Below are 18,146 nucleotides of genomic sequence, written 5' to 3' on the forward strand. Positions count from 1 at the left end.
ATGCAACAATACTTGTGCGCATAAGACCAACAATTTTTCATGAATTTTCCCCATTATAGTTGGCTTTTGAAAGGGAGCCAAATATATCCCATCTTAGAATATTTGGGTATGCAGTATGTGTTCCAATTGCTCCACCGCACCACACAAAGATGGGTCCCCAAAGAAGGTTGGGAATATATGTTGGGTATGTGTCCCAATTCAAGCAGAGTTAACTTTACTTGAAAAACGTAAAGTTTTTGGATCAATAATCCGAACACCTAAAGGTGTCAAGCCAATAGGGTACAAATGGGTTTTTGTGCATAAAAAATATGAAAAAGGTGAAGTCGTAAGATATAAAGCACGACTTATAGCCAAAGCTTTTTCGCAAAGGCCTGGCATTGACTATATGAAAACATATTCCCCTGTGGTGGATGCAATTACCTTCAAGTATCTAATGAATTGGCAATTCATGAAAAACTTGAAATGCACCTAATGGATGTGGTTAATGCCTATTTATATGGCTCATTGAACCACAACATTTTTATGAAAATTCTCGAAGGGTTCAAATTGCCTGAAGAATACAAGGATTCTCGAGAAACTTGCACATAAAGCTTCAAAAATCCTTATACGGGTTGAAACAATCAGGGCGCATGTGGTACAATCCTCTTAGCGAATATTTGCTAAAAGAAGGATATAAAAATGATCCAATTTGCCCTTGTGTCTTTATGAAAATGTATGGATCTAAATTTGCCATAATAGCAGTATATGTTGATGATTTGAATATTATTGGAACTCCGGAAGAACTTTCAATGGCAGTAAAATGTCTGAAAAAGGAGTTTGAAATGAAAAACCTCGGAAAGACAAAATTTTGTCTTGATCTACAAATTGAACATTTTACAAATGAGATATTTGTACATCAGTCAACACATACTAAAAATACTTTAAAGAGATTTTATATGGATAAAGCACATCTATTGAGTACCCCAATGGTTGTGAGATCTCTTGATATTAATATAGATTCGTTTCGACCTCATGAAAATGATGAAGAACTTATTGTTGCTGAAATACCATATCTTAGTGTAATTGGTGCATTAATGTATCTTACCAACAATTCTATCAGATATAGCTTTTTCTGTAAGCTTGTTATCAAGATTTAGTTCTTCTCTTACACGAAGACACTGGAATGAAATTAAACATATATTCAGATACCTCCGAGGGACCATTGATATGGAATTGTTTTACTCAAATAAATCCACGTCACAATTGACTGGTTACGCATATGCAGGATATTTGTCTAATCCCCATAAAGGTCGATCGCAGATATGCTATTTATTTACATGTGGTGGTACATCTATATCATGGCGTTCAACAAAGCAAACTATGGTTTCTACTTCCTCAAATCATGCAGAAATAATAGCCATCCATGAAGCAAGTCGAGAATGCGTTTGGTTAAGATCAACAACTCAACACATTCAAGAAACATGTGGCCCTTCTTTGAAAAGAGACGTTCTAACAATATTGTATGAAGATAATGCTGCATATATAGCTTAACTGAAGGGGGATAAATCAAAGGAGACAGAACAAAACATATTTCACCAAAATTCATTTTCACTCATGATCTTCAAAAGAAGGGTGAAATAGATGTCCAACAAGTTCCCTCAAGTGACAATTTAGCAGATATGTTTACCAAGGCATTGTCGACTTCAACCTTTGAGAAAATGAGATACAAAATTGAAATGCATCGTCTCCAAAATATCAAATGAAGTTTTCATCAAGGGGAGTAAAATACGCGTTGTACTCTTTTTTCCTTAACCAATGTTTTGTCACACTGAGTTTTTCCTAGTAAGGTTTTTAATGAGGCAACACTCAAAACGTATTACCAGAAGTTGTGCACTCTTTTTTCTTTATTAGGCTTTTTCCCACTGAATTGTTTCTAGTAAGATTTTAACAAGACACAATATTTATGGATGTTCACGATAACTATGTATATTATTTCTTGTAAAATTTTTAATGAGGAACATTTCTCGTGGACATCCAAGGGGGAGTGTTATAGAGAAGTGAATGTCATTTTAGTGGAGAAGTGGATGTCATTTTAGTGGGACCCACTAGCAAATTGATGAAGTAGGGCCCACTAGGCAAGTTGTCCAACGTGCTCCCTTTTCTTTGCTATAAATTGCCAAGTTTTGGCAACATAGAAATACAGAAGACACGACTTTCTCAATTCTTCTTCTTCTCTCTCTTTCTCTTATTCTTACCTTATTTTGCTAAGTTAATTTACTTTATAACAGTTCACACAATTGCTAAATTCAATCTTTTAACCTTTTAATCTGATAAATATTTATTTGTACTTGATGTTTATATCAACTCAATAAATATATGACACATGTTCTGAAATAGTGGTGGGAGTAAATTTTTTTACTAAAATGAGTCAAAATATAAATAAGTAAACACATGAAGAAGCGAATGAGATTCAACATATATTACAACAACAACAACATACCCAGTGTAGTCCGACGAGTAGAGTCTAAGGAGGTTAGAATGTACTCAAACCTTACTACCCATACTTTTACAGGATAGAAAGGTTATTTTCAATAGAGCCTCTACTCGAATATATATATTGACATCCCTTGAACAAGCGTGACTGTTATTGTCTTGAAATATGTACACTGTTATCACTAAAACATTATTGTTTTAATTTATAACTTAATCACTACGATAAATTATGAGTCGAATCTGTCACATAGGACTTGCCTAATGTGGTTTACATTTTCTGTGTAGTTTGCAGGCTATTACACAGTGAGGGTTTATCCAGTGCACACAAAGTGCTCACCCAAAGGGCAAAGATTATAGCGATTGCGGATTATTCTTGAAATTCCAAAAAAAATAACTATGATTTGATGTAAATATCGGATATAAGTAAACTTTTTACTCTCATAATCTACCACTAGATCACACATCTTGATGTAGTAGTCAACTTATCCCAGATCTTTGGACCACTCAGAATGGTGCTATAAACCATTTCTATTTTTAATTTTTATATACCAAAGTATTTTTTTATTTTAATTTTATATACCAAAGTGTACTTGGTTCACTGTATTCAAACCCTTTTCTTCTCTAGCATATACAGCATATATGAATGCACAACCTGATCTGAATCAAACTAAATACTATATATATAAAGCTTTATAGGCAATATATTAAATGTTTTTTTTCCCAAGTGTCATAAGATAAAGATTTAACGTAAGATTCAAAGACATAATTAATAAACTTATAATTCAAGTAGACCAAGAAAAGGGACTTGACCAATATCAAATAGGGAGAAAGCTCAGAACAAGATGAGTCAAGAATTCATAATTTCACAAATTGATCATTGGATAAGAAAAATGTTTTGCGCAATCTTTCAATTCTATTTTTTTCGTAAACGTGTCATCCTAATTTTTCAGGTCAGAAAACTCTGTAAACGTGTTATTCTATTTTTTCAGGTAAGAAAACTCTATAAATGTGTCATCCTAATTTTTCAGCTCAGAAAACTTTATAAATGTGTCATCATAATTTATCAAGTCAGAAAAGTCTATAAACGTGTCATTAAATTCAATTAGGCTAACTCCAAACGCATGATGAAACTTCACCCAAAAATAACTTGTCAAGAATATTTGAGAATTTGGGGTCAAACGCTAGCATAAGCAATGTGTTTACCAACTGCTTTTGTGAATCTACAAATGTCATAAGATAAGATTTAACATAAAATTTAAAGACATAATTCTAGACTTAAAATAACCTTTTTCTTTTTACTACTAGATAAGGAATAATAATGTAGCAATTTGAGTTTAAGTGATATTTGAATTTACACTAACTGGTAATTTTTAGTATAATATAGCAGGTCATTTACTATTTATTTTATGTTATCAATTAATACATATTAAATAGGAGTTTAATGTCATTGTAATGATTTTTTTATATCATTAAATCACTTAAAAATAATACTCCCTCCATTCCATATTAAGTGATTTGTGAGGCAATGCACACATATTAAGAAAAATATTTAAGGACATAATTTGAACCATATTTTTCACTATTACCCTTTGTAAAATCATAAATATAACTTTGCAAGCAATGTGATTTATCTCCTAGAAAATATAAAACTTCAATAAATGAAAATGCAGATATGGAAAAAATTTCAAACATCTATCTTGAACTTTGAACAATTCAATTATTTTGAACAATGAAAAATCCCTCAAAAATTTACTTAATATGGAGTGGAGGGACTAGCAAATAAGTCGATTTAACAAACATTGATTAGTAACCTATAATAAATGATATCGAAGAAGTAAAAGTTAGTTACACAAGTGATGGCCAAGAACTCATTTTTATTTAATTTTAAAAAAGTCACTAAATTATTATCGATTTTCTATAATAATAAGAACTATAATAAATAAATAAAATTGAACAATTTTTGATAGATCAAAGCTCAAATAATCAACCTCCAAAAATAGAGAATAACCAACATTCTTTGTGAATCTACAACTATCATACGATAAAATTTAACATAAGATTTAAAGACATATTACCCAACTTATAATAACATTTTTTACTTTTACTAGACAAGAAATAATAAGATAACAATTTGAGTTTAAGTGATATTTGAGTTTAACATGATATAATAGGTTACCTATTATTTGTTTTAGGTTATTAATTAATGTCTATTAAATAGGAATTTAAGTTATGTGCGGTGATAATGTAGTAGATTTTTATATCATCAGACTATTTAAAAAATAATTATAAGAAAATGTATTTAACAAAATATTGATTAGTAACCTACCATAAAAGATAAGTAACATGTTATACCATGTCAAATTACATATAACTTAAATTCTTTAAAATAAAGTTATTTGTTATTATCTTTTAAGCAATTTGATGGCTAGAATATCTTTTATACTAGAGTTTCAAGTGAATCAAGAAGAGGAGTATGACCAATGTCAAATAGGGAGAAAGCTCAGAAGAAGATGAGTTAGAGATACATAATGACTTCATAAACTGATCGTCGAACAAAAAAAAAATACACTACTCAATTTTTCAATTCAAAAAATTCTGTAAACGTGATATTCTAATTTTTCAGGCCAAAAAATTCTGTAAAGGTGTCATCCTAATTTTCAGGTCAGAAAACTCTATAAACGCGTCATTCTAATTTTCAAGTCAAAAACCCAATAAACGTATCACTAAATTTAGTTAGGCTAACTCCAAATAATTTTCAAGTAAAAAAACTCTATAAATGAGTCACTAAAAATAGTTGGTTAACTCCAAATAATTTTCAAGTTAAAAAACTCTGTAAACATGTCACTAAAAATAGTTGGTTGACTTCAAATAACTTTCAAGTCAAAAAATCCAATAAACGTGTCACTAGATTTAGTTAGGCTAACTCCAAATAATTTTCAAGTCAGAAAACTCTATAAATGTGTCACTAAATTGAGTTAGGCTAACACTAAATGTTTTTCAAGTTTGAAAACTCTATAAACGTGTCACTAAATACAATTATGCTAACTTCAAATCATTTTCAAGTCAGAAAACTCTATAAACTTGTTACTAAATTCATTTAGGCTACCTCCAAATAGTTTTCAAGTCAAAAAATTCTATAAACGTATCACTAAATTCAGTTAGGCTACATCCAAATATTTTTCAAGTCACTAAACTCTATAAAAGTGTCACTAAATTTCATTAGGCTGACTCCAAAATTGCATATGATCATCATAATTTTCAAGTCAGAAAACTCTATAAATATGTCACTAAATTCAGTTAAGCTGACTCCAAAATTATATATAATTATCTTTCTAATTTAACATCATGGGCGATAATCAGACACTCAACTTTACTTTGTAACAAAAAATCACCAAACTATTGTCATTTCACTCATAATAATTAAAAATATAATAATAAATAATAAAATTAGACAATTTGGATTAGATCAAAGGCTCAAATATTCAACTCCCAAATTCCCAATATGACATGATTGTGGGGAATCTTCCATAATAGAGGGAACACAATATTTTTATTTTACAAAAAAAAAAAGAAAAAAAAAAAGGAAAAGGCCAATATATTGCATATTTAATAAATACCCCCTAAAGTTTCTGTAATTGTTAGATTCCTAATATATAGTTTCATCTTCAAACAAGAATGATCTATCTTTCAAATTTCCAATCTCTAATCTTGGTAATTGAAGACCCCTTTAAGTAAATTCTTTCCCTTTTCTCCTTTCCAATTCCATTTTTTTCTACCTGCCGGAAATATATTTTCTTGAAATTCCGGCGACTGATCGGATATGGTTCCACCGGAAAACACCAACTGGTTGTACGACTATAATTTTGAAGATATAGTTGTCACTGATGCCAATTTCTCAGTTTCTGGGTTTTCTTGGTCTATGCAGGAATTCAATGGTTCAACTAATGCCAGGTTACCTATTTAGTGTTATCAAATTTGACTTACTCTATTCTGTGTTGTATTTGCTAAGTTGGGTTGTCTTCTTTTAGCTGATTGATAGTTTTTTTTTTCTTCTTAGCTAAGCAGAATGGATATAGAAGATTCATATAAAAAGTTGGGTTCTTTTAGCTGATTGATGAGTCTTGTTTCTTTGAATATAAAGGTGGAATGCTGATAAAGGATTTATATAGCTGTTCCAAATCAAAATTTGGGATCTTTTAGCTGATTAATGAGTTTTTGTTACTTCTCGATAGAGCGGAATAGATATAGAGGATTCATATAGTTGATTCCAACTAAAGTTGAGATCTTTTAGCTGATTGATGAGTCTTTTTGCTTCCTAATCATGCTGAATTGATAAAGAAGATTCATATATAACTGTTACTGAAAGTTGGGCTCTTTTAGATGATTGATGAGTCTTGTTTCTTTGAATAAAGTTGGAATGGTGATAAAGGATTCATATAGCTGATCCCAACTGAAATTTGGGGTCTTTTAGCTGATTAATGAGTGTTTGTTACTTCTCGATAGAGAAGAATAGATATAGCGGATTCATATAGTTTGACTCTACCTTTTAGCTTATTGATGAGTCTTTTTGCTTTGGAATAAAGCAAAATGGATATAGAAGATTCATATAACTGTTAGTAAAAGTTGGGTTTTCTTTTAGCTGATTGATGAGTTTTGTTTTTTTTGTATAAAGTTGGAATGTCGATAAACGATTCATATAGCTGACCCCAACTAAAAGTTAGCGGAATAGATAGAGAGGATTCGTGTAGTTGATTCCGACTTAAAGTAGGTATCTCTTAGCTGATTGTTAAGTTTTATTGTTTATGAATTGATAGAGAGGATTCATATAGCTGACTCTAACTAAAAGTTGGGATATTTTAGCTGATTGATGAGTTTTTTTGCTTTCCAGTTGAGCAAGAGGGATACAGAAGATTCATAAAACCGTCACTAATAGTTGGGCTCTTTGCTGATTGATGAGTCTTGTTTCTTTGAATAAAAAGAAGTTGGAACTTATATAGAGGATTCATATAGCTGACTATCTAAAAGCTGGGTTCTTTTATTGATTGATGAGTTCTGTTGCTTCTGCATAGAGCAGAATGGATACAGAAGAGTCGTACTAAGAGCTGGGCTCTATTAGCTGATTGATGAGTCTTGATTCTTTGAATAAAGTTGGAATGTCTATAAAAGATTCATAAAGCCTACCCCAACTAAAAGTGGTGATATTAGCTGATTTATGAGTCCTGTTACTTCTCAATATGGCGGAATAGATATAGACTACAGAGGATTCATATAGTTGACTCGAACTAAAAGTTGGGATCTTTTAGCTGCTTGATGAGTTTTCTTGCTTCTTAATAGAGCAGAACGGATGCAGAATATTCATATAACCATTACAAAAAGTTGGGCTTCTTTAGCTGATTGATGAGTCATGTTTATTTCAATAAAAAAAACTTGGAATTTATATAGAGGATTCAACTAGCTTACCGACCAAAATTTGGGATCTTTTATTGATTGATGAGTTCTGTTGCTTCTGCATAGAGCAGAATGGATACAGAAGAATCATATTAAGAGGGCTATTTTGGCTGATTAATAAGTCTTGTTTCTTTGAATAAAGTTGGAATGTCTATAAAAGATTCATATAGCCGACACCAACTAAAAGTTAGGATGTTAGCTGATTAATGAGTCTTCTAACTTCTCAATATGACAGAATAGACTATAGAGGATTCATATAGTCGACTTCAGCTAAAAGTTGCGATATTTTAGCTGATTGATGGGTTTTATTGCTTCCTAATAGAGAAAAAGGGATATAGAAGATTCATATGACCGTTACTAAAAGTTGGGTTCTTTTAGCTAATTGATGAGTCTTGTTTCATTGAATAAAGTTGAAATGTATAAATGATTCATATAGCCAACCGCAACTAAAAGTTGGGATCTTTTAGTTGATTGATGAGTTTATTGCTTCCGAATAAAGCAAAATGGAAACAGGATTCATATAACCATTACTGAATGTTGGGCTCTTTTAGCTGATTGATGAGTCTTGTTTGTATGAATAAAATTGGAATGTCAATAAAGGATTCAAGTCAGAAAACTCTATAAATGTGTCATTAAATTCAGTTAGGCTAATTCCAAATTTACATACGATTACCTTTGTAATTTAGCATTACAGGCTGTAGTCAGGAATTCAACTTTTTTTTGTTATAAAAAAGTCATTAAACTATTGTTATTTCATCTATAATAATAGAAGCTATAGTAATAATAATAAAATTGAACAATTGTGGATAGATCAGAAGCTCAAATATTCAACTCCCAAAAATAGGCAATATATTGAATGGTATACCAACTGCCTTTGTAAATCTACAACTGTCATAAGATAAGATTTAACATAAGATTCAAAGACATAATTGCCAAACTTATAATAACCTTTTTCTTTTTCTAGACAAGGAATAGTAATATAACAATTTGAGTTTAAGTGGTATTTGAATTTATACTAATTAGTGATAATTTAATATGATATAATAAGTTATTTTCTACTATTTATTTTAGGTTAACAATTAATGCCTATTAAATAGGAGTTTAAGTTATATATCGTGACAGTGTAATAGATTTTTGTATCATCAGACTACTTAGAAGACAGTTGTAAATAAATTTATTTAACAAAACATTGATTAGTATTTTAGTAACCTAAAATAAATGACAAGTTTGTAATATGTTATACCATGTTAAATTATTTCTAACTTACATTCAATAAGGAAAAATATTTGGGATTATCTTTTGAATGGTCTGATGGCTAAATTTTTTTTATACTAGACTTATACCAAAGGGACTTGACCTACATCAAATAGGGAGAAATCTCAAAACAAGATGAGTCAGGGATCCATAATGACTTCACAGACTGATCACCGAACAAGGAAAACACTTTACGCAACCTTTCAGTTTGATTTTTTTTTGTTAACGTGTCATCCTAAATTTTTTCAGGTTAGAAAACTTTGTAACGTGTCATCCTGATTTTCAGGTAAAAAAAGCTCTGTAAATGTGTCATCCTAGTTTTTCAGGTGAGAAAACTATGTAAGCGTGTCATCCTAATTTTTGCATGTCAGGAAACTCTATAAACGTGTCATCGCAAATCAGAAAACTTTATAAATGTGTCACTAAATTCAGTTAGGCTAACTCGAAAAATACATATTATTACCTTTCTAATTTAACATCACAGGAGATAATCAAGAACTCAACTCTATTTTGTAACAGAAAAGTCACCTAACTATTGTCATTTCACCTATAATAGCAAATAATAAAATTAAACAATTTTAGATTAGATCAAAAGCTCAAATATTCAACTCCCAAATTCCCAATATGACATGATTGTGGGGAATCTATAATTGAGGGGACAAAATATTTTTCAAATAAAAACAAAAACAAAAAAAACGGCCAATTTGTAGCGTATTAAAAAAAATACCCCCTGAAATTTCTGTAATTGTCAGATTCCCAATATATAGTTTCATCTTCAAACAAGAATCACCAGTCGTTCCAATTTCCCTTGGTAATTGAAAACCCCTTTGTTTAAATTCTTTCCCTTTTCTCCTTTCCAAACCCATTTTTTTTCCTAGCCGCCGGAAATTTTTTCTTGAAATTCCGGCGATTGATCGGAGATGGTTCCACCAGAGCAGATCAACTGGTTGTACGGCTATAATTTTGAAGATATAGGTGTCCTTGATGCCAATTTCTCAGTTTCTGGGTTTTCTTGGTCTATGCAGGGATTCAATGGTTCAACTAGCGCCAGGTTACCTATTTAGTGTTATCAAATTTGACTTACTGATTCTGTGCTGTATTAGCTAAAATGGGTCGTCTTCTTTTAGCTGATTGATGTGTTTTTTTGCTTCTTAACTAAGCAGAATGGATATAGAAGATTCATTTAAAAAGTTGGGTTCTTTTAGCTGGTTGATGAGTCTTGGTGCTTTGAATAAAGTTGGAATGCTGATAAAGGATTCATATAGCTGATCCCTACTAAAATTTGGGATCTTTTAGCTGATTAATTAGTCTTTGTTACTTCTCGATAGATCGGAATAGATATAGAGGATTCATATAGGTTACTCCAACTGAAAGTTGAGATCTTTTAGCTGATTGATGCGTATTATTGCTTCCTAATCAAGCAGAATTGATAAAGAAGATTCATATAACTGTCACTGAAAGTTGGGGTCTTTTACCTGATTGATCAGTCTTGTTTCTTTGAATAAAGTTGGAATGCTGATAAAGGATTCATATAGCTGATCCAAACTAAAGTTTGGGATCTTTTAGCTGATTAATGAGTCTGGAATAGATATAGGATTCATATAGTTGACTCTACTTTTTAGCTTATTGATGGGTCTTTTTGCGTCCGAATAAAGCAAGATGGATATATAAGATTCATGTAACTGTTACTAAAAGTTGGGTTTTCTTTTAGCTGATTGATGAGTCTTGTTTCTTTGAATAAAGTTGGAATGCTGATAAGGGATTCATATAGCTGATCCCAATAAAAATTTGGGATCTTTTAGTTGATTAATGAATCTTTGTTAATTCTTGATAAAACAGAATAGATAGAGAGGATTCATATGGTTGGCTCCAACTAAAAGTTGGATCTTTTAACTGATTGATGCGTATTATTGTTTCCGAATAGATAGAGATGATTCATATAGTTGACTTCGACTAAAAGTTGGAATCTTTTAGCTGATTGATGAGTTTTTTTTCCTTCCCAGTACAGCAGAAGGGATACAGAAGATTCGAAAAACCGTCACTAATAGTTAGCCTCTTTTACCTGATTGATGATTCTTGTTTCTTTAAATAAAGTTGAAATGTATAAACGATTCATATAGCCAACCCCAACTAAAAGTTAGGATCTTTTAGCTTAATGATGAGTTTATTTCTTCCGAATAAGCAAACTGTATACAGAAGATAGCTCTTTTAGTTGATTGATGAGTCTTGTTTGTTTGAATAAAGTTGGAATTTCAATAAAGGATTCATATTGCAGAGTCCGACTAAATGTTGGGATCTTTTAGCTGATTCAATCACTTTTCTCCAGCATTATACTATATGTATTCGATCCCTTTTCGATTGTGTTTTGACCACTTTGCTTTTTATGTCTATTTTAGTGTTGATATTGATGGCTCACTTGGTGAATCAGACTGCCTGAAGGAAAGTGGTTCTAAAAAAAGGTAAAAACTTTTGTATTTACGGACATTTTTGTGTATTTCCTAAGCATAGAGATCTGATTGTTGCACTAAGTCGTCACTATTAGCTATCAGATTTGATCTGATTAGCTACTTGTCGTTCACCATTGTTAAAGAAAAGTGACGAATTCTCCCCTCCCTTTGTTTCATTTCCAGAGTATTACTCTGTTATCTCGAAGGCTCACGGTTGAGAAAATAATGATCTCATTATGCTTTTAATTAGGATAGTTTTAAAGATTTTGACTTGTTCTGTCCTCTTGTTCTAATTGCCGATATGGAGGACTTATATTCCCTAAACGGACTTCTGAAGATTTTATAGAGATATAGTTCTCTTTGCTCTATTTGAAAGTAATCTATGCTGCAGCAATTCCACAAATTTAGTTTAGATTCAAATTCTTGTGATGTAATGATGGTACACAGAGAAACCCCCCCCCCCCCCCCGCCCTTATGTTATTCTTAGTTTCATAATTCTACTATCAGCCTGCCTTTTGTCCTCGTAGTATTGGTTTGAAAGGAAAGCCAGATACCCTCTTATGTACCTACACAACATAGTCTACTCATGTTTCCAACAATTGTTACAGGACAAGAGCTGAAGTATGCACCTCGTCAAGTTCCAAAGCTTGCAGGGAGAAGTTAAGGAGAGAGAAGCTGAATGACAAGTGAGCTTACTATTCATTCCTTTTAGAACCATTTCACTATTTATTTCATTTTATATATCGCTAAATGAATATGGTCTCAGGTTCATGGAACTGGCGGCGTTTCTTGAGCCTGGCAGGCCTCCAAAAACAGATAAGAGTGTCATTCTAGCTGATGCTGTTCGTGTGGTGACACAGTTACGTGGCGAGGCTCAAAAATTGAAAGACACAAATTTGAATCTACAAGAAAAGATAAAGGAGCTGAAGGCGAGTATTTGTTACTTTCTTTCCATTGGCTACTAGGTTGTTGACAAGTTTTTTCAATTCCGCAAAACAACCTGATGACAAGAAAAGCTAAAACATCGCTTTACTATACTTCTCCTGACTTCAAGTATGTTTAATTTGTGAAGGTTGAGAAAAATGAGCTTCGAGATGAAAAGCAGAGGCTGAAGTCCGAGAAAGAGAAGCTAGAGCAACAACTAAAGACTATGAGTGCACAACCTAGCTTCTTGACTCCTTCCATGCCCAGTGGTTTTGCTGCTCCAGTTCAATCTGCAGGAACCAAGCTGGTGCCAATCATAAGTTACCCTGGAGTTGCCATGTGGCAATTCATGCCTCCTGCTGCAATAGATACCTCGCAGGATCACGTGCTCCGCCCTCCTGTTGCTTAAGTTTGCTGCTAAACCTATGATAATTGACTTTACTCCGATATGTTGTTCTAGTCAAACGCTCTTTAGCTGTGTTAGTTTATTCGTCGAGTCCTTTTGGTGTATTTGGTGGATAATAGATGTTTTCTTGTAATTTTTGCACTTTTAATGTGTTAAATGCTGGTTTTATCAACTGTAAATTTTAGCAGGTTCAAACTGGCATTACATGTACATTCTTTTCCCTCCTGGTTAAATTCTTTGTTATTTCTTCCTTTTGTTTGACATGAATTTGGTGTGTACAGCTCTGTAGCGCCTGGTATTCGAATATTGGCTCAAAACATTTTTTTCTAACCTTAGCCATCAAAAGTAAGCTAGTCCCCTCTGTCCTTCGGGACCAACAAGGGATATATAGGTAATGTTTCGAGTGTTTGAACTTCCCTCAGGACCAACAAGGGGTAGATAAGTAAAGTTTTGAAGTTGAAATGAGGCTATCAATTATCAAAGTCAAGAATGTCTTGTATAACTTGATAACTTGGTATTTGCCAATCACAAAAATCACTGAGTTCTTGTAAGTTTAAAGGTTGAAATGTCTTGTATTACTGCATTACTAATTGCAAAATTCACAGGGTTATTGGAGGACTTGGTATTAAATGTAACAGGAAAAAGGTACAAGCCAACAATTCATCTGAATGTACTTATATTTGTTTTAATCTATATCGTGTAATTAACGAGAACTCTCTGAGAAATTTTTTTGTTTGCTCAACTCCCAGGGCTTTGGTCTTATGGTCTAGTCTACGAGTGCAGCGTGTTATATGTGGATTAAGCGCACATCACGGTCATTCACAGATTCAAACCTTTCACAGACAAAAGCCTAGTATTTAAGTCGAGAAGGGTGGAAGGGTGGGTGAGGTTCATTTTCTGCACTTGTTCTTTACTTGTCTATTTGGTAATTTCATTTTCTTTTAGGACCTTTGAATGGAAGATGAGACTCCCTCCATTCCATTTATGTGGCATTATTTCCTAATTAGTCTGTCATTAAAAGAATGACATCTTTCTATATTTTGAAAACAATATAACATCAATCTTCTTATTTTATCCTTAATGACATGCTTCTATATACACAAAAATCTCATGGAATGTTTAAGACCACAAGTTCCAAAAATCTCTCTTTCTTTCTCAAACTAGGTGTCCAGTCAAACTACGACACATAAATTGAATTGGAGGAGTATCCTTTTTTTATTATCTTTGCAAGTATTATTTAGTGAAAAAATCCACCATGTACATTGTATAATACATTGGGTGAACCAGAAATTATAGTAGCTTTGAGGAGTTCAGGAATGTCAGGCTCGGGAGCTGTTGCCAATCTCGCGTCAGGGAGTGGAGAGACCTTCTATACATGCTTCACCTCTCTCAAAATTTTGTTTCTTGATTACAAGCAACATGGTTAACAAATCCCTTGCCTCATTTCAAGTTGCTCTAATATGACAGGTTCTGATAAATTTATTGGAGAAGTTAATGTACTTTGTCCACAGGGATCGAAGTTGCGGGAATGCTATATCTAGCCAAGGTTTTGCTCGACCATTGAAGTGGATCACACCAGCACTCTTAGCATCCGCGATGCTCGTGTTATCTTGGTACCCGAGTCCTAGCATGTGCCAAAAGGGATCAATAGCATGGACATTACCATGAAATGCAATTAGACCTGGAGGTAATGTTCCTAGCTGCCACAAACTTAGATCTGACTTCAAGTTCTGCACAAGAAAAGGAAGACTATATCATCATCAAATGTTGTAGTAAGTTCTTTCTAGCAATTGCGATTTACTCCCTCTGTCGTGATTAATGTGATGGACTTTCCTTTTTAGTCTGTACAAAAAGTCTGATACCTTTCTATATTTAGAAGCAATTTAACATCAAGCATCCCATTTTAACCTTAAGTGAGATGATTTGTAGCTACACAAATATCAATGATTTATTTTGAATCATAAATTTCAAGAGTCTTTCTTTGTTTCTTGAACTACATGGCCAATCAAGTGTTATTAGTTAAAACAAAATGCTTGAATGTTGCATTATGTTCAAAATGCTTTTCATGGAAGTAACAGTTGATGTCACTTGTAGAGATGTCGTTACCTGTTCGAGCCAGTAGTGGTATGCCTCACTTATATTTGTTTCTCTCCATGCTTCTAGATCGAAAATGTTCATGCCATAGGCCCATGCACATTCATTAGGATCAAAGTTCTTCGATATGAGAGGATGAGAAAAGTTCAAATAGTTTTTGAAGAGCTTTGCCATCACAGACTTGTCCTCTCCCCTGCATGTCTCTACCGCTCCATTCACCTTCCCGTTCATGTCAATATCCCATAAAGATGAAAGATCGGTTTGAACCACGATGTCATCGTCCAGAAACACTACCTTATCAAGACTGGGAAACAACTGCAAAGACATTTGTACTTCTCAGTATTAAATTTTAAGTGCTTTGGAGGCGCGCAATTTAAGTGAGCTTTTAAAACTATTGTTACCTCTGGCAAATATATCCTTATGTGGTTCATTAGAGAATTGTATTTGGGACTGAGTGCTTGCAACTTTGCTGCAATAATATGAGGCTTTTCGGTTGTATTTGCTACAATTGCTGATGACCCTCCCCTGAATTGTGATCTTGCCTTTTGGTCTTTCTCCATCGCTTCCAGAACCGGGACCTTTCCCTTTGTTAACCAATCGAAATGGTGCAATGCTTTAACCTCGATGATTGCGGGTGTCAAAGGATGTAATGAAAACCAAGCTTGCATCGGCGAGAAGGTTTTGCTATCCGTGATTATGTGAAGGACAACTTTCTCAGGGCTGAAAGAGTTCTGGACAAGCGATGATGCAACAACAGAAGCAGCAAGAATATTGTCAGTGGCTAGGACAAAATGGAAGTATGAATTATCAACGAGGGCAGGAACAAGTTCTGCTGATGGTAACTGGAGACGGGCATTGGCGTTGATGGAATGCTCGTGTGCTAGCTTGAGATCAAGGCAGTGCAGCTGTTTCGGGATGCCATTAGATGCCACATGCCGATAAAGGTATTCTTGAATCTTGGCAGTTCTTGTTCTTTGTTCAAGGAGAGTTACCTGCAAGAAATAAACATTAATTTTTTCAAAATGAAAATGTGCTCTCGTAAATAGCTTAAGCCTTCCGATGAGATGTACATAAAATTCAACACTAGTCAGGCCTTGAGTGGTTATTATGATTACATTGTGAATATCTGATGGCTTTTACTTCATAATCAACTGGTCTGCGTTCTGGTTAATTGTTTAGCAGCCAGGAAAGTTAAATAGAAAAACGGCAGTTCAGTGTACTAAGCTCTTGCTATGCACTGTTCTACGAAGGTCAGGAGTCGTTGGTCTACTATAAGCAATGTTGCTCGGACTTTCCAAAAATGCACTAATTTTAAAGGATCTGGCACACACCCATTGGCAATTTTGAAGAGTCCGATCAACATAGACTATAAGCAGCCTTACTTGCATTTCCACAAAAGGTTGTTTCCATGACTTGAGCTAGTGACCTGTTGATAGTAATCAAAAAAGTAAACCAAGGAAAGTTCTTTGTTCGCGTGCAATTTGTTGTCTACGACACAATATAGTACTTTAAAATTACTTTATTTCTGTATATGATGGAAAAGGCATGATAAGTACATAATACCATAGCTTTAAGCTTGACAGCAAAAGTTTCTGCATCTGGCTTTGTATCCTTCATTTGTTCTATAAACTCTTCCAATGATTGAGGAGTATCAGGACCTTCTTCGACTTCAATCTGGTCCGTAGGTTCCTCCAATACTTGATAAATCACCTCGGGGACCTAACATAATACAGGAGAATAGAGATTTTGAGCAAATGACTCTACAAAGATGTCTGGTCTTTCATATACCGATCTCCTGTGTTATTTCATACTGTTCTCTTGTGATAACGGAGAAATAACTAAAAGAATATTTGTAATAGGCCATAAAACCAATCTCCCCTTGACGAGCACGTCTCAAAGGAGATTTCAAAGTTACTATGCACAAAAAGGACCAAAATATGGGGCTTAGAAGCATACAGTTGATTCGAGTTGTGTCCCCAAAATCCTTGGTCCAATTTTTCTCCCCAAGCAACCTGCCTTAGAATGAAATGTAGAGTTTCTTCAGTAGGCAAACAGTGAAAATGACTCTCACATCAGTATGTTCTTTATTAGTAATTTTTAGCTAACGTTCTAAATCATTTTTGTTAAGTTACAGTCAATGGATCTGTAGATTTTTTGGTTCATCTACATGATTTTTTGAGCCAAGGGTCTATTGGAAACAACCTCTGTTGCTATTTGCTATTTTCCTGTATTGTGAAGATTCCTTAGTTTCCTGATGTACCTGCAGACCTATGTTGCTTGGACTCTCAAAAAATGCTACCGCACCGATGTCGGATCCTCCAAAACTGCACTATTTTTGGAGGATCCAACACGTCATTTGAGTCCGGGCAACACTGTTGCAAACTGTTATTATATCATACTGAAATATTTACATACCATTCTATGTTCAAAAACATCCTTTCTATTATTAATGCATTTTATATCTGCAATAAATCAAGTATTATATTATAAAGATCACATATTACCACTAGGCCTATTCATTTTTCCCCAATATTGCTAGCCCACTCGTTTCTCGAGAAGAGATTGGAAACATGCTCAATATCATTTGATTGAATAGTTGGTCTGTAATACCATTTTTCTGTCCTATCATTCCTGCAAATCCTGCTTCAGAAACATTTCTTTTAAGCTCCGAAACAACCTCTCTACCCGCAAAGGTAGGGGTAAGATCTGCGTACATTCTACCCTCCCATACCTCACTTGTGGGATTACAATGGGCATGTTATTGTTTCTTAATACAATATCTTATACTTGGACAAACAGACAGACAGACAGAGAGGGAGAAACGTACCTAGCGTTGAACATTTTCGTTCTCCATCGATGGTGTCTACAGCCGTTAACGCAAAGACAAACCGGAGAAGAAACGTAAAAAGCAGGAGCGAATAGAAGACCATGAGGTACGATATTCTCCTCGAACCAGCTTTTACTTTGATAAACTCCTTGAATCCTTTAGCTGGTAGGACAGTAACATGCCTCAAACTCGGCGATATGAGTAGCTGCATTGTATGTTTCATTCAAATTGCCAAAGAAAAATGAGGGTGCAAAAACACAAATGTTGGTGCTAT

The 18,146-nt window shown here is 33.6% G+C and overlaps 2 protein-coding genes across 3 annotated transcripts; one reads left to right on the forward strand and one right to left on the reverse strand.

Moving 5' to 3' along the window:
* The first annotated feature begins 6,117 nt into the window (after positions 1-6,117).
* LOC129877856 (transcription factor ILR3-like) lies at positions 6,118-13,161 on the forward strand. 2 transcript variants are annotated; one of them, XM_055953387.1, is made up of 5 exons: positions 6,118-6,423; positions 11,571-11,633; positions 12,230-12,307; positions 12,388-12,550; positions 12,694-13,161. In XM_055953387.1, the coding sequence occupies exons 1-5, from the start codon at positions 6,293-6,295 to the stop codon at positions 12,952-12,954; spliced, it is 696 nt and encodes a 231-aa protein (XP_055809362.1). In that variant the 5' UTR covers positions 6,118-6,292; the 3' UTR covers positions 12,955-13,161. The 2 variants fall into 2 exon arrangements, with proteins under 2 accessions (XP_055809362.1, XP_055809363.1); XM_055953388.1 differs by lacking the exon at positions 6,118-6,423 and adding an exon at positions 9,455-10,225.
* Positions 13,162-14,141: 980 nt separating this feature from the next.
* On the reverse strand, positions 14,142-18,119 carry LOC129877853 (probable galacturonosyltransferase 12). Its single transcript, XM_055953386.1, has 6 exons — positions 17,873-18,119; positions 17,002-17,057; positions 16,609-16,764; positions 15,447-16,037; positions 15,058-15,360; positions 14,142-14,681 (listed from the first exon to the last, which is right to left on the reverse strand). The coding sequence occupies exons 1-6, from the start codon at positions 18,093-18,095 to the stop codon at positions 14,397-14,399; spliced, it is 1,614 nt and encodes a 537-aa protein (XP_055809361.1). The 5' UTR covers positions 18,096-18,119; the 3' UTR covers positions 14,142-14,396.
* Positions 18,120-18,146: the final 27 nt, after the last annotated feature.

Source organism: Solanum dulcamara, chromosome 12 (genome assembly GCF_947179165.1).
Source record: "Solanum dulcamara chromosome 12, daSolDulc1.2, whole genome shotgun sequence".
NCBI classification, from domain to species: Eukaryota; Viridiplantae; Streptophyta; class Magnoliopsida; order Solanales; family Solanaceae; genus Solanum; species Solanum dulcamara.

Bases quoted from the DNA above. Each gene is read 5' to 3' on its own strand.
- LOC129877856 (XM_055953387.1), top strand. From the start codon at position 6,293: ATGGTTCCACCGGAAAACACCAACTGGTTGTACGACTATAATTTTGAA. The intron at 6,424-11,570 runs GTTACCTATTTA...TGTCTATTTTAG, and splicing joins AATGGTTCAACTAATGCCAG to TGTTGATATTGATGGCTCAC. The intron at 12,308-12,387 runs GTGAGCTTACTA...ATATGGTCTCAG, and splicing joins AGAGAGAAGCTGAATGACAA to GTTCATGGAACTGGCGGCGT.
- LOC129877853 (XM_055953386.1), bottom strand. From the start codon at position 18,095: ATGAAACATACAATGCAGCTACTCATATCGCCGAGTTTGAGGCATGTT. The intron at 17,058-17,872 runs GTACGTTTCTCC...ATTCTAAGGCAG, and splicing joins ACGAAAATGTTCAACGCTAG to GTTGCTTGGGGAGAAAAATT. The intron at 15,361-15,446 runs GTAACAATAGTT...ATGTCTTTGCAG, and splicing joins TAAGGATATATTTGCCAGAG to TTGTTTCCCAGTCTTGATAA.